Source organism: Rhamphochromis sp. 'chilingali', assembly GCF_963969265.1.
Source record: "Rhamphochromis sp. 'chilingali' genome assembly, chromosome: 2".
Taxonomy (NCBI): Eukaryota; Metazoa; Chordata; class Actinopteri; order Cichliformes; family Cichlidae; genus Rhamphochromis; species Rhamphochromis sp. 'chilingali'.
Window position 1 is genome coordinate 40108728 of NC_137930.1, and position 20633 is coordinate 40129360.

General features: G+C 43.7%; 1 protein-coding gene across 2 annotated transcripts; it reads right to left on the reverse strand.

Moving 5' to 3' along the window:
* Positions 1–335: 335 nt before the first annotated feature.
* On the reverse strand, positions 336–19644 carry lmbrd2b (LMBR1 domain containing 2b). Of its 2 annotated transcripts, XM_080875697.1 has the most exons (18): positions 19409–19642; positions 11130–11339; positions 9682–9794; positions 9167–9265; positions 8920–9087; positions 8526–8736; positions 8374–8448; positions 8168–8281; positions 7157–7340; positions 6781–6962; positions 6401–6534; positions 5940–6045; positions 5755–5852; positions 5282–5385; positions 5152–5198; positions 4484–4598; positions 4272–4398; positions 336–1087 (listed from the first exon to the last, which is right to left on the reverse strand). In XM_080875697.1, exons 2-18 carry the CDS (start codon positions 11301–11303, stop codon positions 1024–1026), a joined length of 2115 nt encoding a protein of 704 aa, XP_080731823.1. In that variant the 5' UTR covers positions 11304–11339; positions 19409–19642; the 3' UTR covers positions 336–1023. The 2 variants fall into 2 exon arrangements, with proteins under 2 accessions (XP_080731823.1, XP_080731824.1); XM_080875698.1 differs by lacking the exon at positions 9682–9794 and having other exon boundaries at positions 19409–19644.
* Positions 19645–20633: the final 989 nt, after the last annotated feature.

Consider the following 20633-nt stretch of genomic DNA (forward strand, 5'->3'; position numbering starts at 1 on the left):
ATCCAAAGAAGAGCTTTGAATGTCCTTCAAGGAGCCTGGAGAAATGTTCCTGTAGATCCTCACAGAGTTCAGATGGGGCTGAAGGATGAAGGTCGGACCAAACATTCACTTTCAAGCTCGTTCGAACTGTAAAAACTCTGTTTTTGCCTCATATTCTTTTTTTTCTTTTTTTATAAATATTTGCACATATCAATGAATCGCTGCACCTATTTCCAGTTTTCATGCAAAATGTAAAGAAATGGGGCAAATGAGGGCTCAAGACTTTTGCACAGTGCTATATTTTATATATATATATATATATATATATATATATATATATATATATATATATATATATATATATATATATATATATATATATATATATATATATATAAAGTGAAACTGGATTCATTCCTGTTTAAACACAGTGAAGTTGTTGTAGGTCGATCAGGTAATTAATCACAGAGTTTACAGTGATCACATGGTTTCAGATACCACCACCTCCCAATTAGCTTTAAATTACAGAGAAATACAGACTCAATTAAACTGCACATTAATCCCATAAACATGAAGCCCTGACCTCCAACATGACTGAAGGATTTCAGGTTTATCAGTGACTGAATCAGCGAATCCTAACAGCTCCCATCATGACAGACAGTTAAATAAATCTACAACATTAAAGAATAAACACTAGAAATTAAATATATTAGCAGGGCCTCCATGAAACCTGCGGATAAAGTGATTCACATTCATGTGCTCTGACTGCCTCTCCTGCCTTCATGACATGCAGTAAATTGAGGGTTTGATCTGTTGAGAAGCTCAGGCCTGCAGTCTGTCACATGCTGAGTAAATTTAATATTCCTTCAAAAGTGCTTTCATGGACCTGCAGCTGCATACAGAAACGGATGCAAATTGTTTATGTAGATGTTTGCAGGTGAGAGAAGTTCACCTGAGCGGCTTTTATTCAGTGTGCATGCCGAGTGCTGAGAGAAGGAGGTCATGCTGCAGGTGGACGTGTGGACAGTGATTCAGACTTCTCCTCTAGATGTCGTCAAATATTCGGCTACGAGATGACGACATGGACAGGTACCGTCCTCCAGAGTGCCTGAAAACACAAAAACACACAAGTTCACACATCTCTGGATAGGTCAGTGCAGACACATTAGAAACAGGTGTGCTTTACTCCAACACATTAAAGAGCACTGAGGTCAGCGCTGAAATGAACAAACTGACAGTTATTTATCAGAAAACTTTATAAAAAAAACCCTTTAAGTTCTTTAAATTCAAATTCAAATTTTATTTGTCACACACACACAACCATACACAGTATGACATGGGGGTGAAATGCTTGTAGCTGTACAATGCCCGACCATTAAATGACAGAAGAAAAGTTTTACAATATTTACAATTTACTACAAAAATTTACAAATTAACTTAGGAATTTACAGTAAAGAATGTGCAAATAGCAGAAGAGATTATAAAGATAAGGATTATAAATTATAGGAATTATAGGATTATAGGAAATGTGTGGTGGTGCGTGTGGTGATGTGTGTGAGAGTCCAGTCCTACACCTGGTTCAGGCCCCGAATAGCCTGGGGGAAGAAGCTCCTCCTCATTCTCTCTGTTTTGGCCTTAAGGGAGCGGAAGCGCTTCCCAGACCTCAACAGTGAGAAGAGTCCATTGTTGGGATGGGAGAGGTCCATCATAATCTTCCTAGCTTTGGACTTGTACCGCTTGGTGTAGATGGACAGCAGGTCAGGGAGCTCTGATTGAATGATGCGTTCTGCCGAGCGCACCACCCTTTGCAGATCTCGTCTATCCTGCTTGGTGCTGTTCCCAAACCAGGTGCAGATGTTTGACGTCAGGACGCTCTCGATGGTGCAGGAGTAGAAGTTCTTGAGCGCCTTCAGTGGCAGATGGAAGTCTCTAAGTCTTCTGAGGAAGAAGAGACGCTGACGGGCTTTCTTAACCAGGGTGTTGATGTGACAGGACCATGACAGGTCCTGAGTGATGTGGACACCCAGGTATCGGAAACTGTCCACTCTCTCCACTGGCGTGCCACTGATGATGAGGGGTTTGTAATTCCTCGCCTGCTTTGTAGTGAAGTCCACGATCAGCTCCTTAGTCTTGCTGATGTTTAGGAGGAGGTTATTCTCCTGGCACCAGGTCTCCAGGTTCCTAATCTCCTCCAGGTAGGCCGTCTCGATGTTGTCGGAGATCAGGCCCACAACAGCAGTGTCGTCAGCAAACTTGACAATGGAGGTGGTGTCGGATGTGGCTACACAGTCATAAGTGTACAGTGAGTACAGCAGGGGGCTTAAAACACAGCCCTGAGGCACTCCAGTGCTGAGTGAGATGGAGGGGGAGACTTGTTTTCCCACCCTCACTGATTGGGGTCTGTCTGTGAGGAAGTTGAGGATCCACTGACACAGTGATGAGCTGAGTCCTAGATCTGTCAACTTGGTGAAAAGCTTAGAGGGAATTATTGTGTTGAATGCTGAACTGTAGTCCACGAACAGCATCCTAACATAATTCCCTCTGCCAGTGTCCAGGTGACTCAGGGATGTGTGGAGCAGGTGAGATATGGCATCGTCTGTGGAACGATTAGTCCGGTAAGCAAACTGAAGTGAGTCGATGGTGGCAGGAAGTGAAGAAGTGATGTGATCTCTCATCAGTCTTTCAAAACACTTCATCACAATTGAAGTCAGTGCTACTGGACGGTAGTCATTGTGGCAAGCGGGCTGTTGTTTCTTTGGAACAGGGACAATAATGGACTGTTTGAAGCACGTGGGAACCACAGCTTGGGCCAGGGAGAGGTTGAAGATCTCCGTGAACACCGGTGCTAGTTGATCAGCGCAGGCTCTAAGGACCCGGCCAGGGATTGCATCTGGTCCTGCTGCCTTCCTGGTGTTCACCCTCCTGAAGGTGTTCCTCACGGCATGCTCTGTGATGACGAATGCATTTTCTTCACTGGTGCACTCCGAGCGCGCGCAGCCGTTTGTTGTTTTAATTGCTGCGGCGTCGAAGCGAGCATAAAACGTGTTCAGCTCATCAGCCAGTGAAGCATCTGCATTCATCATTGAAGAAGCTGGTCGTTTATAGTCCGTTATAGTCCGCAGTCCTTTCCACAGGCTCCTAGAGTCGCACTGTCGTAGCTGTGACTCTAGTTTTTCCCCGTAGCTCCGCTTTGCCTTTCGGACCGCGCTGCGCACGTTGTAGGACGCAGCCTTGTATAGGTCCATATTACCGGAGACAAGCCCTTCATTGTAGGCAGCGGTGCGTGATCTCAGAGCGTCGCGGATGTTTTTATCCACCCACGGCTTCTGGTTGGGAAACGTTCGGATGATAATTCTTTCTGCTGTGTCGTCCGCTAGTTTCCCGATAAATCCCACAACCGCTTCCGTAAACGGAAAACTATCCATACTTCTCTGTCTCCACTTCTTCACCTTTTCTTACTGAATCCACCCAAAAAACATCCAAACATTTAAATATTATTTCTTCCTTTTGCTTTTTAACAACATTTTGGTTAGTTAACCCTTAGTTAACCCTTTTTTAAATATTTCTGGCTGGTGCATGCAGACATCAACCCTGCAGGTCACGGACATTTTACATCCCGCCAACAGACAGGAGCTAAACATGAGCAACCAAAGTCAAGTTATGTGCATTTGAAACTCTATCCATCCATTCGCTTCCGCTTCTCCTTTTCAGGGTCGCAGGGGTCGCTGGAGCCTATCCCCTATCCCCACTAACTACATGTCTTTGGACTGTGGGGGAAGCCGGAATACCCGGGGAGAACCCACGCAAACACAGGGAGAACATGCAAACTCCACACACGCCCTCCACTCCCTGATGGTGAACTCAGGACCTTCTTGCTGTGAGGCAATAGTGCTAATTTGAAACTCCTCTTTAAATCTATTGGGGCAATAAAAACAGCAGGTTAGGGGTCAGCAGGAGGATCTGATGAAAACCGCTTCACACGTACCACCAACAAGAGTGTTTGGGTGTCACGTCTCTGCTGTGTTGGCTTGGGGCCATTAAGTTATGCACTCTTGTGTTGTACTGTAATAACTTCCTGAATCTCATCCTGGATAATTATCCGTATTTTAAAAAAAAAAAAAAAAAAAAAAAAAAAAAAAAAAACACACTCTGAAATGAAACAGCAGTCAAACTGAAAACTATTAAAATACAAAGTTAAAGAATTAAACATTACCAGCAGCTGAAAACAGGGAAACTCTCAAACGTGCATCCCAAACACAGTGGCCTAACCATGACGATGACACCATGCTTACCTTCCAGACTCAGCGTCCAGCGGGTCATCTGTCAGCGCTTCGGCGTTGAAGTCCAAGGGCTCGGCGTCCTGCAGCAGCTCGATGCGGTCCCTCTCTGCTCGGCTCCCAGACCGGGAATATTTAGCCTCTGTTCAAACAACAGGAAGTGCTCCGTCACCCGAAAACCACCAAAAACACCTTCAGAGAGCAGCGCCGACCACCTGCTGACTTACGTCTGCTGTTGCTGGAGCTCACGGTGTCTGAGTAGCTCGTCTCCTTCATCTCGTGGCTGCTCCTGTTCCTCGCAGCGTAGTCTTCTCTCGGGTTCCCGTAGCGCTCCTTCCACTCCTGCAGCAGATGACACAACACAAACAGATCAGGACGCTTGAACAAGGATTTCACTCCTGCTGTTTCCCAGTAGACATCAGTTCATGTTTGTACGTGACGGGTTGTGTAAGCGCTCTGACACGAGTCATCTGTGTCACGCCATGATTCCATCACTCCTGGCATCAGCTTTCTTTCACTCACACATTCATCAAACAGTCAGAAAAACAAACATTTCAGTGTTGTCACTACAGTTGCCTCATCTGCTGATTCTAAATAGCTGTCTCTGTGTTATTGGCCTGCAGGGACGCTGATGTTCAATCTTTAATCTTAGGCAGAAAACCCAGTGATGAGCATCTTCTGTACTTCCTGTTTCAGTGTTGTTTCCTCTCCCAGCAGCTGACTTTGTTATTTTGGAATATAATATTATATCTGAGGAAACCTGCTGTAAACTACAGTCTGTGCACTTAATAAACAATGAAAATATATATTATTAAAATAAGATATACAAAGGGACTTTGATGCATGTGATTAGTTTTCTCTGATATCTAAAAAGAAGCAGCAAACAGGTACTCACCCTCCGTCTGTTCTCACCATCTTCAATCCTCTGCCTCTTCCTTTTCTCTGTAAAAAATATTGTATTTTACTATTTTACTACTTTCATGTTAAAAAGTCAAAGAGAATTCAGATGATGGTGGCAGTCTTACCCCGGCGAATCAGCTCCTTTCCCTCGTCGATCAGGTCAGAGGTCATTTCACTGTCATCCATAAACTGCTGGAAGCCCAGAAGATTCAGGCAGCGAGTCCCCAAACTGAGGAGAACATTGATTATAACACAGAGTCACAAACATAACTACATATATAATAAACCGCCTGATGGTTCTGTTTAATCCTGCACTAACCAGCAGAGAGAAGCAGGATCTAAAAGACTGCTATAAATGCTACAGCTCACCAACACCCCAGACATGCAAAGGTTTTATAATCTGAATTATTTAATCCGTCGGGATCTCTTCCAGTTTTTTGTTTTCAAAGACTTCAGTTTAACTCATGAACAACAAGGAAAAGCAGCAAATTCTGTATGTAAAACCCTGTTCTGGCTTTTCAGACTATCTTCTGTCACATGACCAATCCACACTGTTAAAGAAGCGCCCAGCAGGGAAGACTCCAGAGACTCATCTCACCTGAAGTAGGTGGCGATGCAGAGGATGACGATCAACATGGGGTAGTAGATGTAGAAGCCATTAGCAATGAAAGAGAGGACGCGCATGGATCCCATGATCTGTTCCAACAAACAAACAACAGGTGAGTCAGGCAGACACTGCAGCACAGGTGTGTTACACAGGTTTCATACAGTGTGGGTATTTACAGAAGTGTAAGCAGTTTGCAGCTTTTCCTGGTGGGAGATGGCCGAGTCCATGTGGATCAAACCCAGGAAGTTGAGACAGAGAGGAGGAGTCAGACGACAGAACAGCCTGCAGGAGGAAAACACGACAGAGTCACTAAACCTCCATCAGGTCAACTCCTCCATCGCCTCCAAGTGAACTTCTGCGTCACATAACATGTTGTTTAATAACACTGACTCACTACAAAACGCTCTAGTTTCTGTGCTTTAAGAAGATAAAGAGGAGATCCTTTCTACAGAACAGGTATTAAAATTAAGTAATTTGAGGTTTTTTGAAACAGTACAAATGTTTTTCTTGTATATGAGGAGGAACATTCTAGAAAGAAACATGTGTGCTCATGTCTTCTCTTGGTTTACAGCGATCTTTCCTGAACATGTCCCTTTCAGAATCCTTTCAAAATAAAAGCATTCTTGCTGTCACTTACATGCCGCTGAACTGGAGGCTGTAGGCGTCGGTCTGGTGGTGGGAAGCCAGGTAGTAGTAGTTGAAGACTCGGATGCGAAACACGGTGGAGTAAACACAGGTGCACAGGAAGAAGATTGTGATGAAGCACGCCATCTGGTGGAGAGAGAGAGCAAAAGGTGATCAGAGGTCTGAATGAAGTGTGATCGTGTTTCAACAAAGAAAGTGAAACTGAAACACGCATCACATGTCATGTTTCCTTCATTGTAAAACAACAAAGACTCAGCTGTGCAGCACTCCATCACACAGCAGCCTTTAAACACTTTCAGAGGCTCTACAGAAATATGAAGCTCTGTGTCTGATGGTTTGTGTGTAAACCAGCGTCTGTCTTCTCAGGCTCACCTCGATGTACAGGTAGTTGTAGTCTCTCTCAGCCAACTGGATGAAGATGGCGAACAGCGAGAGGACGGGCCGTGTGCTGAAGAAGGTGCACTCGGACCAAACCACAACCACGCTGAACAGAGTCAGGACGATGGAGAGGAGGCGGTAAAACCAGCGCTTCAGGAAGCACTCCCAGTACCACTCTGTGACACACACACACACACACACACACACACACACACACACACACACACACACACACACACACACACACACACACACACACACACACACAGGGCAGTGTTTACTCTTCGACGTCACTGCCACCAGCAACCAAAGGAAAACTGTAGCAGGACACCTGTGCAGGTGGTTACAGGAGTGATCTCATTACACCCACCTACAGTCGGGGTGTAGATGTATCTGCTGAACCAGCCGGCCGGCTCTGATGAAGGGAAGCTGTGGACAAACTGGTGGGTGGAGCTGGTCTCGTTCTTGGCCACGTCCTCCAGGTGGATGGCCTGCTGCAGGAGGATTTGCCACTGCACACGCGTCCGGTTGTGTCTCTGCACGGCGTAGATCACCTGCACACGACAGGTTCGGACATCAGAGTAGGGGAAACAGAGTGAACAGGAAACAGAAGACTTCAGCTGTGTGCAGTGTGAGGAGGAAGCTACAAGCACAAAGAGAAAGATTTTTCCTTGTTTCATCGCTTTTTACATCATCGTCATCTCATCATCATCCTCTTCTTTTTTGAAATCATCACCTGTACAGCATCACTGTAACTGTAAATGTTCTGCAGTGGAACGAGGACTATCTTCTATCGCTCAGCTGACAGCAGTGATTACAAAGATTATGATTCATATCTTTATCGATCTGAATCTTACAATCTAAGCCATTTCAGTGCAGCTCAGTTCTGCATTTTCAGGCACTTCTAATATTCTGGCCACCTCATGTATATAAATAAATATGAAGAACAGAAAAAAGAGACATCTTTAAATATAATGAACATGTAATGTACCATCAGCAACATAATTAAAATGGACATCAGAAACTTTGTTACGGTGGAAATTTTGGGGGCCAGTGGGAGTAAAATGTCCGTCCATCTCAGACAGACGGAGCCTGACATCATGGTTTGCTTCTCACCCCCGGCTAACAAAGGTCAGCACTAGACTGAGCTTTGTAAGATTAGCTGATGCCCCCAACCTTCACTGAGCAGCTTTATCATGTGGATAAAGTTTAAGGTGGACGTGCTCTGTGCAGGTATTCAGGAAACACACAGAAACACTTTCACTGAACACAAAAACATCTGCCACCACATCGTCAGGAGTCTTCATTAGAATCTGTTTCATCTCTTTATTCCTCCAATAAGAAGGCAGCACAGTCTGATTGACTCGTCAAATCCTCTCACCTGTTTATGAAGCTTCACCAGGCTCTTCTCCGTCGGGTATGTATTCTGTTTGTCATCAAAGTCCTCGTAGTCGTCCATGTTCCTGCCCATCTTCTCCTGGTAGTCCAAGGGGCACTGAGGGAAACCACGAGCACGTCATCACACTCATGAACTTAAACATCACAGTTATCACCCATCATGTTCACGCTCAGCTTCGCTCTACGTACTTTCCTGAGGATGGTGTCGATGTACTTCCTCAGCGGGTGGTTGTATTTGATGGATTCGCTGACCTTTCTCACCTCCTACAGCAGAACAGACGTCTCAGTGAAAACGGCAACATTAAACCAAATGTTTGTAACTGCTGGAGGCTGTCACTTACCTCCATGACATCCTCCAGGTTCTCTTCTGCATCCGCCTTCTCCGTCATCAGCTTGGATGCCTTGAAGTAGGTCTTGACGAGCAAGTGTCCGTGCCGGGAGGAGTTCCAGTAGGACCGAGGGATCTCCACCAGCCCGTACCCGAGTAACAGCACCAGCAGGAACAAACCCCAGGTGTTGGCGGCAGTGATCCCGATGGTCTGTAGCTCGTACCTGAGTAACACACAGAGCAGGTAACTCCATACAGCAGCCAATCAGGAGGAGTTTAGGAGTTGATTATGTGTTTATACAGCCCTCTGCATTTAATCGTCACAGCATGTCTTTGTCCTGTCTTTCTCTTCACAGACAGGACAAAACAAAACAAAAAAAGGGGGTTCTTCCTCAGGGTCCACTCACCAGGAGAGGCGCAACTCAGGATGAACGGCCACGTAAATGAGCAAAGAGCCGAAAATGAGCAGGTATGTCCCGTAATAAATGGCGTTCTCAATCAGTGCCGTTTTGATCTTCCCGGTGATGGAGAAGCCTCCGGAGCGAGCGTACGACTGCATGAAGGGCAGCAGCAGCCTGACGACACAAGAAAACCTTTAAAACACAAAAACTCAGCATGTGGAGGTTTCATGAGGAGACTCGGGCTCGTACTGACCACGTGAGGCACTGAGACGTCCAGTACACCACCCTCCAGAACACTGGCATGATGCCATCAGGGATGTAGCTCCACGGCTTGTGGCACAGCGTTCGTACACTGAGAGGAAACACAATCAGGAGTTCAGAAACCTGCTGATGTTATCTGGTTTTATTTACTAAGACAACACTTCTTTTAGTCACATTTTTTGTAACACACTCAGGTCTCTCTAAGAAAAGCCGCCTGAGTTTCAAAGTACATTTACTCAAGTTCAATAAGAAGGAGTCGCTTCAAATCCTGCTCTGTCTTCTGCTCTGACTCTCTGTGTGAAAAGATCATTAACGACTTGAAATGCCTTCATGTCCAGATCACAGAGGACATACTGAGTGGATGTGTTGTTTGGGTTCAGCTCTCTGTCCCTGAATTATGAATTATGTCAAACACTTCCTGTTAATCACCAACAAATTTCCAGAAAACTCACTGCAGAGGTTTCAACCTTTACCCTGAAATCACACACGCACGCACAGCATTCAAACCTTTTTGTGGGTGCAGCGGTTGTGTTTACTATAGTGCGATTGGACAGCGGTGAGACGAGGGCGGGAACAGACGCCTGCTCCTTGTGGTCCTGCTCACACTGCCTGTAGATTGTCTGTAAGCAGCAGACAGACAAACGTACGCTGACACACATTCACTGAATGAAATCAAACATGTAAAGATCTTTTCCACACATATGGAAGTCGAAATCTGACATTTACATCAGAGCCGTATAAAACAGTAATCTTTTGTTGTGTAACAGATGTGCTTGAAGTCCACAGGAGCTCATAAGGCTTCTCTATGAAATGTCATAAAAGTTAAAGATGTTATATTAAAAAACAAAAGAATCTCAAAAATGACAAAGAACAACTAGACAGTAGGGCCATGATTAGTCGATTAGTCACGATTACGTCGACTATCAAAATCGTCGACGACTGAATTAATAGTCGACGCGTCGTTTGAAGCTTTGTAAGATCCCAAAAGACGCAGGAATGAGTAGTAGGATTTAAGAGTGTAATAACGGACTGAAACAGAAGATGGCAGCACTGCATGTACAAGGATGCCAGCTGCCGTTAAACCCCGAAGAAGAAGAAGAAGCTGTGTCCCAGAATTCATAGCGCAGCCCAGCTCAGTTTCCAACAATGGCGGCAGCTAGTTAGTTTTAATGTTACTCTTATTATTCTTTCTGGGTCACAAAATAAACGTTTAACATATTTTCAGGCGAGAATGTAGCTGTGTAAACCTCAAATATCTGCTCAGTTTATCAGGACACCGCATATTTTCAAAAGCGCTCCGACGTTTTCGGAGACGTCTGTTACCCACCAGCTCGATAGTTAGCCGGGGGCAAAGCTCAATAGAGCCGTGAGGACACCGGACTCCCGGCAGATCGTTTTCAAACCTACCGCCGTCTTTCGCTACTCAGGTTAAACATGATATATAAGTCACTTAGATAACTTAAACATGTTATTGTTTGGATTTTTTTAGTATTTTATTTGTTCCCGAGTAAATCGATTTAGCTGAGATGAAAGTTATAGTTTTTACACAGCTGAATAAACGTCAAGCAGACAACTGATTATCAGAAGTGTGAGATGCTCGAGAATATACTCCAGTGTCCTGTTATATTTTAGATAGCAAGGAGTTTATTAAACTTCACTGAAACAATCTGCAAATTTCATTAAAATTTAATAAACTATCATCTTGTCTTTATTTTTAGTTAGCACAAACACTTCAAGCTGTAAGCTAATGATAGTTATATAAGAGCAGATCCATGATCTGATTAGTCGACTAATCGCAAAAATAATCGGTGACTAGTCGACTATCAAAATAATCGTTTGTGGCAGCCCTACTAGACAGAAACCATCAAAGTCCTGAGGAGCTTCGTGAATGGAAGGCTTGAACACCTCTGAGGACTTTGGAGGGATCTCAGTTTGATGCTGTGTGTCATACTGACCGTGCTGACGTCCAGAGGCAGGATGAAGACGATGAGGAAGCACAGGTACCAGGCCAGCAGCGTGCCGAACAGCACCATGCGCTGCTGCTTCTTGAAGTCTCCATATCGGTGCAGCAGGAACAGCGCCAAAAAAAACACCACTACGATCTCGATGCCGAGCGCCGCCCCACTCATCCTGCTGCGCTCCCGTCAGCAGGCACTGACACAAACCTGCAGCAGGTGGACAGAAACACTGGCGTGGTCACTTTACAGTTTTTTACAGACGCTAGGACACATTTCTCAATACTTAGGTCACTTTTGCAAAACTCCTCACACAGTGAGCACAACAGAAGTCTATGTGGGCTAAACTGAGGATCAGTCATCATTGTTTTGGCACAAAATGCATTCAATGACTACATCTCTCAAATTTCATGAATTATTTTCTCACTCAGACACAACAACTGCCAAAAATCTTTGTACGTACAGGACATTTTGCATGTACTTACATACTGTTTTCAAAACTGTTAAACTTATGGCCAAAACAATAACACAATGCAAAACTTAAAAAGACAGCAAAATTCAACAGCAATATTTTATTGAAACATATTTTAAATCTAAAAATGCAGTTTAACCAGCCACAGCTGATTCTCATTGTAGATGAACATCTACACAGGTGTTACTCCTTCAATTTTTCAACTCCTTCAATTCTGGCAGCCAGGAGATTCTTTCCTAGGTGTGTTGCCCTAGATGACATAAGATGTGATGTGGATGAGAACCTGTGGCCAAATGGAGAAGACCGAGTAGATTAGCATTACTATTGTATGTGTATCAGTGGATGGTGTGTATACAAATTCTTGTATTTTGGGATTACTTAGTGCAAAAAAATAAAAATACATAAACAAATATTAACAAATTCTGCATGATGTCTGATTCATTCCAGTAACATATATTGAAATTATAAACAGAGATGTGTCCTTGGTTTACACAAGAAAACACTGTGTAATGCTACATGTTGTTAGTGTTTTTTAGGTCATTGTTTTGTGGGTGATAAAGTGTGTTTGTCGGCTGTCAACCTTTGCTAGTGTTCTGGAAGAATGAGTTTATTTGAGACCTGAATAAAGTGTTTTGGTAGTTGTAGTGCATTTTGAATGTGAAATGAACCGCTTTGCCAAGCTGACGGTCAGTTAGGAGAATTGTGTGAAGAGTTTTTCAAAAGTGACCTAAGTATTGTGACATGTGTCCTAGCGGCTGTAAAAAACTGTAACGAAGCATTAATCACTTTTGAATCTTCAAATGCTACATCTGTTGGCTCTGTGATGGATTTTAGTCTCATTATTTGTGGGAGATCTGAAGCGCTCTTGAGCAGAGCACACATCTGTCAGGCTCGACGATCATCTCCACATTACCTGCAGAAAGCTGGAAAAATGAAAAATATTCACACTAAACCTCTGTGGGAAAGTCTGACTGCAGACAGTGACAATAAAGGAGCTGCTGTTGGTTGGTTATTAGGTTAGCTGCCAGTAACTGCTGTCTAACACAATAATGATGACCGCCATCTCAGAGAATCAGGACAGACGTGCACCGATGAGCAGAGGCACGCCGACCTGCCCTGAAAGACTCTTTGTGTGGTTTCTTTGAAAAGTTGGGGGATGGAGGTTCCAACAAGCGACACGGGAAACAGCAGTTTTCCTCAGCAAGGGACCGGGGTTACGTAGCAGGGTCATCAAACTCAGAGCCAGCAAGTCTGCTGTGATGTTTCCTCAGGATTCGGTCACGTTCACTGGGTGAAGTGTGCAGAAGCCTTTGGACGAACCGTTGGGTCTTTATGCAAAGCTTTACATCATCTCTGTGTTCCCTCTAGCACCATCACTGGCTACCCCATCACATGGACTCTTCACCCTCCTGCCCTCTGGGAGGCACTACAGGAGCCACCGGACTAAGACAACCAGGTACCTGAACAGCTTCTTCCCCACAGCTGTCAGACTCCTGAATAGGGCTGCCACAAACGATTATTTTGATAGTCGACTTGTCACAGATTATTTTTGCGATTAGTCGACTAATCAGATCATCATCCATTGGACGTACAGCTTATTGCACCAGCAGCATCTGCTCTTATATAACTATCATTAGCTTACAGCTTTAAGTGTTTAAGATCTGTGCTAACTAAAAATAAAGACAAGATGATAGTTTATTAAACTTCACCGAAACAATCTGCAAATTTCATTAAAATTTAATAAACTCCTTGCTATCTAAAATATAACAGGACACCGGAGTAAATTCTCGAGCATCTCACACTTCTGATAATCAGCTGTCTGCTTGATGTTTATTCAGTTGTGTAGAAACTATAACTTTAATCTCAGCCAAACCGATTCACTCAGGAACAAATAAAATACTAAAGAAAGCCAAACAATAACATTTTTAAGTTATCTAAGTGACTTATATATCATGTTTAACCTGAGTAGCGAAAGACGGCGGTGGGTTTGAAAACGATCTGCCGGGAGTCCGGTGTCCTCACGGCTCTAGTGAGCTTTGCCCCCGGCTAACTATCGAGCTGGTGGGTAACAGACGTCTCCGAAAACGTCGGAGCGCTTTTGAAAATATGTGGTGTCCTGATAAACTGAGCAGATATTTGAGGTTTACACAGCTACATTCTCGCCTGAAAATATGTTAAACGTTTATTTTGTGACCCAGAAAGAATAATAAGAGTAACATTAAAACTAACTAGCTGCCGCCATTGTTGTAAACTGAGCTGGGCTGCGCTATGAATTCTGGGACACAGCTTCTTCTTCTTCTTCGGGGTTTAACGGCAGCTGGCGTCCTTGTACATGCAGTGCTGCCATCTTCTGTTTCAGTCCGTTATTACACTCTTAAATCCTACTACTCATTCCTGCGTCTTTTGGGATCTTACAAAGCTTCAAACGACGCGTCGACTATTAATTCAGTCGTCGACGATTTTGATAGTCGACGTAATCGTGACTAGTCGACTAATCGTGGCAGCCCTACTCCTGAACTCTGCCTCCTGACATCTGACCCACGTTAACACATGGACTGGACACACACACACACACACACACACACAATGGAAAACTGTACCCTCAGACACACAATAATAACATGGACTGAACCACCACTCACAACCACTAGCACTTTATATAGCCTCTGTAGAAATTATCCACATATCTCACTTATCTTAACTGCACTACTGTATAGTTCTGTGTAAATAATCATTCTGTACATACAATAATTTTTAATTCCACAACTGTTTATAACCTGCACAGTTCACATTTCTGTATAGCTGTATATCTCAGATTTCTGTATAGTTTTTCATATTTATATCCTGTTCATAGCCTGTACATAGCTTGTACTCACTACAGCCTGTACATACTTACACTTATAGCATATTCATAACATACTTCATACCGTGTACATTATAACATACCATAATAGACCCATTTCTGTAATATACTCACATATCTATATTATTGCTAATATATATTGTAATATATCTATATCACTAAAGCACTTCTGGATGGATGCAAACTGCATTTTGTTGCCCTGTACCTGTGCATGTGCAATGACAATAAAGTTGAATTCTATTCTATTCTATTCTATTCTATTCTAAATGACATCACCTGGGTGAGCTGCCCACTTTTGACTCTGCCTCTTCTTCCTCAAAGTCAAAGTTTCTGAATGTATCTGTGGTTATTACAACAAACAGCTGGATTCCACTCAGGTTTTTTAAGCCTAACCCTTATTTTGAAAGTTCAGTCCCTGCTAAAGCCGACCCTTCCTTCCAGCTTGGTGGTCAGGTTGCTCTCAGTCTTCTTCGGTGGATAAACTCCACCGGGACTATGCTGGGTGATGAGCTCCTGTATTGAACTCACAAAGAGCCACAAAGCAGTGCAAAGCTCATTGCTGCCTACTGCAAGCCCAGCCAGGGAGTTGGATTCTGTCTATGGATGAAGATTTAACTGTTGATGCAGCGGATTATTGCTCCAGAGTTTCTGTCAGAGGTTTATTTCTTAATGTACTCTAAGAAAGCATGGAGGCCCATCCTGTCATCCACACATGTGAGGCCACCTAACACTATTAGTTACCTCACACCTTGTGTCACTCTCTGACTTCTGTCCAGGTTCAACTGTTCAATCATGAAAAACATATTTCCCTGTCAGTGCTGACAGGCACTGCCTGCAGATGTTCCTTTTAGCTTGCTTTGTATTTTTTTTTTTTTTACAGCATGTCTAATGTTCTGACGTCCTACTGAAACAAACACACCTGCTCTGCCTCACGTTTCCTCTCAAGCTGCAAACATCTGCCACCTAGCTGTTTCTGTTTTAATAACCACAGATCCATTCAGAAACTTTGACTCTGAGGAAGAAGAGGCAAACGCTTTAAGAGGAAGCTGGGCTTCTCTGTCTGTGGTCATGTGATCCTCCTCGTGATGGTATAAAGGTCAGAGATCTTCTCTCAGATGAGATTACCATCAATAAAACCAAAGTGTCCACACAGCTGTGACATCAGTCTGTGCTGCAGGACTTGTGCCTCTCTTGATGTTTCTCACACTTGCACTTCATTTTATTTTTATTTCTACAGATTTCTTCCTTATGTGAACAGCTGAAGGACCAGGGGTAACATGTGAAGATTTTTTATCTGTCCCCAAAAAGACCATTGGTGTTGTGAAAAGTCACATGATCAGTGATGAACCAACAAGCAGGAATGAGCTGAAGGAATGAGCTCAGACTCAACCGATGTAGCCTCAGTGAATGTGTGTTTAACATATCACTGTTGTTAAACAGGCTTATAGTTTGTGTGTCCGGCCTATGTGTGTGTTAATGTGTGTAGGCCCTGTGGTTTTACATTTGTGTCCACAGCCCACCCTGTAATGCCGGGAATGCCTCAGTGACCTCCCAGAAGAGTAAGGAGAGTGGATATGCTATTGCAGAGGCTCAGACTCAGGTAAGTAGCAACCATCACTGTGTCAGGCCTCACTAACATACAGTTAACCTGTGAGGGAGTCAGACAGTCTGAGTGACTGTTCTTGCCTCTGGTCAGATCACACATGTTGATCTTAAACCTCATTCAGCATTAATGGGGCTCCACAGATGTGCAGGTTACCCAGATGTGCACTTATGCCCCTCTGCACCCTCCTCCTCCCTGCACCCCTATGCTACAGAGGTGTGTAAACAGCTCCCAGTGATGATACAGGCTCTCAGTGTGTCGCAGCTACAAGGAGCTGTAACCGCAGACCCAATCACAGACAGGAAGTCCTGACTTCCGCCTGACAGCCGCGGACATATTCATCACCGTTCCCGGCTGATGAGGAGGATTTCTGGGAGACCACACCCGGAGGAAACTGCGATTCCTTATGTGTTATGATGTAGATACTCGGGTGACCCGCAGCTGACCTCACAGCCTCTCGGAGCTTCACAGCCGCGCGTGAACGCCCGCCGACTCCTTATCAGCCTTGGGGCTGTTCGCGGAGACGCGCAGAGCGACAGCTGCCGGTGTTCCAGATCTACTGGCGTTTAGATCAACTGGCGTTGGTCGAACAGATGTGTGGCAGTCTTGCGTTTCAGTAGCTGCTACCGACAAACCAGCAAAAAAAACGCCAAATGTGTCATCTGTGACACTTGTGAGGTTATCTCAAACACACTCCGTCAGTCTTGATGCTGTTGAACAACAAAATGTATAAAAATGTGGCGAGTTTACCTGGTGATATCCTCATGCGCGACGCGATCGCGAAAACAGCAAACAAGTAACACCACGCCGATGTTGTTCACAGGACAGCAAGAGTAAACGATCGGGAGACTGTTGTCGTCGTTATCGTTCCCCTCGCACGGTTTATTTCTCCGAATTCAGCGTTTTTGCTTCACAACTAAAGCGAGCAGTTTACTTTGTGCACTAACATGGAGTCGAGTCAACCAGCGCCACCTCTGGCCAAGTGCCACAGCCTACAGCCAGATCAACCTGTGACACATCTGCACCACGTTTGAATCAGTGTCATGCACATTTGTACCTTTCAATTGTGTCTGTTTGTGCGTCATGCAAATAAACCTTTGAAAAGAATGAAATGATATCATATATTCCTTATTGGCCTACATTTGTTCAAAATCCCAAATTATATACACAAAGTCATAGACATCACCACTCCAATTGGTCATCATGATTTTGATATTCTCTTTTTCCATAACAATGAAATACGCCTTTGACAAATATGACACATCAATATTTCATTAGTATTGTCACATCACATCCTGTAAGCATCGTTTGTCTGTGTCTGTTCCCTGGAAATTAATATTTCCAGCCAATATAGGCAATCCATCAACATGGCTGGAGTTATATACAGTCTGTATAAGTGTGGTTAATCTAATGAACATTTGTAAGGAGATGGCAGTTACTTTGAATTCACAGCAGTTACACAGTGATTAGTAATAAACAGAGCCAGTGAGAGTGAGTGGATTTAAGAAAGTCAGTGACTCAGGTGTGTTGCTTGGTTTGTCATCTGTTTGTGAGACTGGAGGAGACGTAGAAATCCTTTGTTTTAAATCTTAGTTAGGAAGATTCCTGTTTGAAAACAAGCACTTTCTGTGAGGAATGCAAGAAGTACATCTGCAGAAAGCACATTTTGTCCAGCATGTGGACAAAATTGAAAATGTTGAGCATTGAAAAACTGAGAACGTTGGGCAAGTTCAAAAGAAATGTGTTTGTAAGAACGAAAAACCAAATTGTTCCTAAAATAGTTATGGAAAGTCTAACTGTTGTATGTCTGTGTTCTACATGTTTATCTAATGGAAAATAAAGTTGCTATTGTTTTATTGCAGTTTTTGGATAATTCTGAGTGGATTTACACAGTACGGGTCAAAATGACCCGCAACAAAATCAATGTCAATTGTTTGTTCTTCAACATAATACAAGGGTTAATTTCCAAAACTTGCTTATGATCTTCAATTTGTAGCAGATCCACTATCACACAGCAGCTGGAGCAGTCTCCAATGGAGGTCAGTCCACTACTACCATAGCCTACTACTAGATTAACTTGTGACACATCTGCACCTGCTGCTATGATCACATTGAGTAGAGGCTGAGTGGCTGCACTAACCCCTGATACATCCAAATCTGCCCACAAACATGTTGACAGGTGCAATGGCAGCAATGTGGATTGTCAACACTAAAAACAATCAGTAAGCAAAGACAACAGGGATCACTTTTTTCTGTTTATTTAGCACCCACAACATTTGTCCACAACACTGTGTGGTACCACTTTCCACAGAAGGTGCATTCAATCTGCAAGATTGAATGAGATTGTCAGGGTCATTGTCTGACTGCTTATTACTAATCACCTGCAGTACATTCACAGTAACTGCCATCTCCTTACAAATGTTTATTAGATTAACCACACTTATACAGACTGTATATAACAACCAACTCTGAAATGTTCGTTTGCAGAGGGAAGACACAGGCAGACTATGCTAACGACATGTGATGTTACAACACTAATGAAATATTGATGTGTCATATTTGTCCAAGGTGTATTTCATTGTTATGGAAAAAGAGAATATCAAAATCATGATGACCAATTGGAGTGGTGATTTCTATGACTTTGTGTATATAATTTGGGATTTTGAACAAATGTAGGCCAATAAGGAATATATGATATCATTTCATTCTTTTCAAAGGTTTATTTGCATGACGCACAAACAGAGACAATTGAAAGGTACAAATGTTCATGACACTGATTCAAACGTGGTGCAGATGTGTCACAGGTTGATCTGGCTGTAGGCTGTGGCACTTGGCCAGAGGTGGCGCTGGTTGACTCGACTCCATGTTAGTGCACAAAGTAAACTGCTCGCTTTAGTTGTGAAGCAAAAACGCTGAATTCGGAGAAATAAACCGTGCGAGTGGAACGATAACGACGACAACAGTCTCCCGATCGTTTACTCTTGCTGTCCTGTGAACAACATCGGCGTGGTGTTACTTGTTTGCTGTTTTTGCGATCGCGTCGCGCATGAGGATATCACCAGGTAAACTCGCCACATTTTTAAACATTTTGTTGTTCAACAGCATCAAGACTGACGGAGTGTGTTTGAGATAACCTCACAAGTGTCACAGATGACACATTTGGCGTTTTTTTGCTGGTTTGTCGGTAGCAGCTCCTGAAACGCAAGACTGCCACACATCTGTTCGACCAACGCCAGTTGATCTAAACGCCAGTAGATCTGGAACACCGGATCAACCAGGAACTCCGGCTAGCTGCCGCCGTGGGTTAGCAACCTCCTCCCAGCAGCCCCATCAGCTCTTACCGTGATTCCTGTGTGGGCTCCGGCTCCTCTCGGAGTGACGAGGCCACGTTTATCTCCGCGAGCTGCTCCTGTTATTATCAGCCACCGGTCTCCGAGAGAAACCTCTTGATTTCAGCTCGTTAGCTCAGTAGCATCAGCCCGTCACATCCCGGCCCTACCGGGAGGAGCAGATGACGTCAGAGCCAGTCTGCGCGTGCGCAAACACCATGTCATTCTGCCGCTTCTCTTAGCGCTTTATCGTTACTGCCCTCCACCGGATAGATCAGGAATTACCTGAGACAGAAGATTGAAGGTTCCAGAACACAAGATGACGTCATCGGCGTCACAGCGTCAAAACACCTTATCTTCACACCCTGCTGAGCACAGCTGCACGCACAAGTGCTTCCAGCTGTGCTCTAGTTGAATTTAAGCACTAATCTGGATCTTCACCTCCTAAGCAGGTGAAGACAACACAAGGGCTTTAACGAAGATGTGAACACATTAATGTTTCACTATTAGGTATTTCTGCAGGAACTACTTCCTGTGTGTCAGCCTTCACAAATAAATGTGTGTGCGTGTGTGTGTGTGTGTGCATGTGGAGGGGGTTGCTCCACTCTCTTTAATATTTTTATGTTCTTTCAGAAGTGTTCTCGAGCCCATACAGTGATTTTCACAGCATTGGGTGTTCAAACCCAATGCTGCAGCTCTCAGTCTGCACCCTGTGTGCACAGCTATTTAGATTCGATTATGAATCAATAAATGGATTTTAATGTTGTTATCTCTCCTCAGCCGGTCTTTCACAGACAGATAAGCTCCTCCATATCTTTAAATCGCACTTGGCCTCAATGTAGGTCTGAGGACTGAAAACAAAGTCAAAGTCCTCTTTGTCACATGGAGTCACACAAACCACCTGCAACTCAACACTTCAAAGACCAAGGAACTGGTTGTGGAACAACTGAGCTGTAGGTGCTTTTCTACACTGTGCAATATTTGCAATATTTGTTTTTTGTTTTTGTTTTGTCTTTTTTTCTTATATTTGACTGTGCAATAATCACTGTGCAATATACTCACTCAAATGAGCAATCCTATTTATCCATATTGTATATTCTGTATCTATATATGTGTATATGTGTATATATGGTGTATTTATGCTTATATCCTTACTCTCATTCCCCTTGCTACTGGAAACTGAATTTCCCGGAGGAACCCACCCGAAGGATTAATAAAGTTTCATCTAATCTAATCT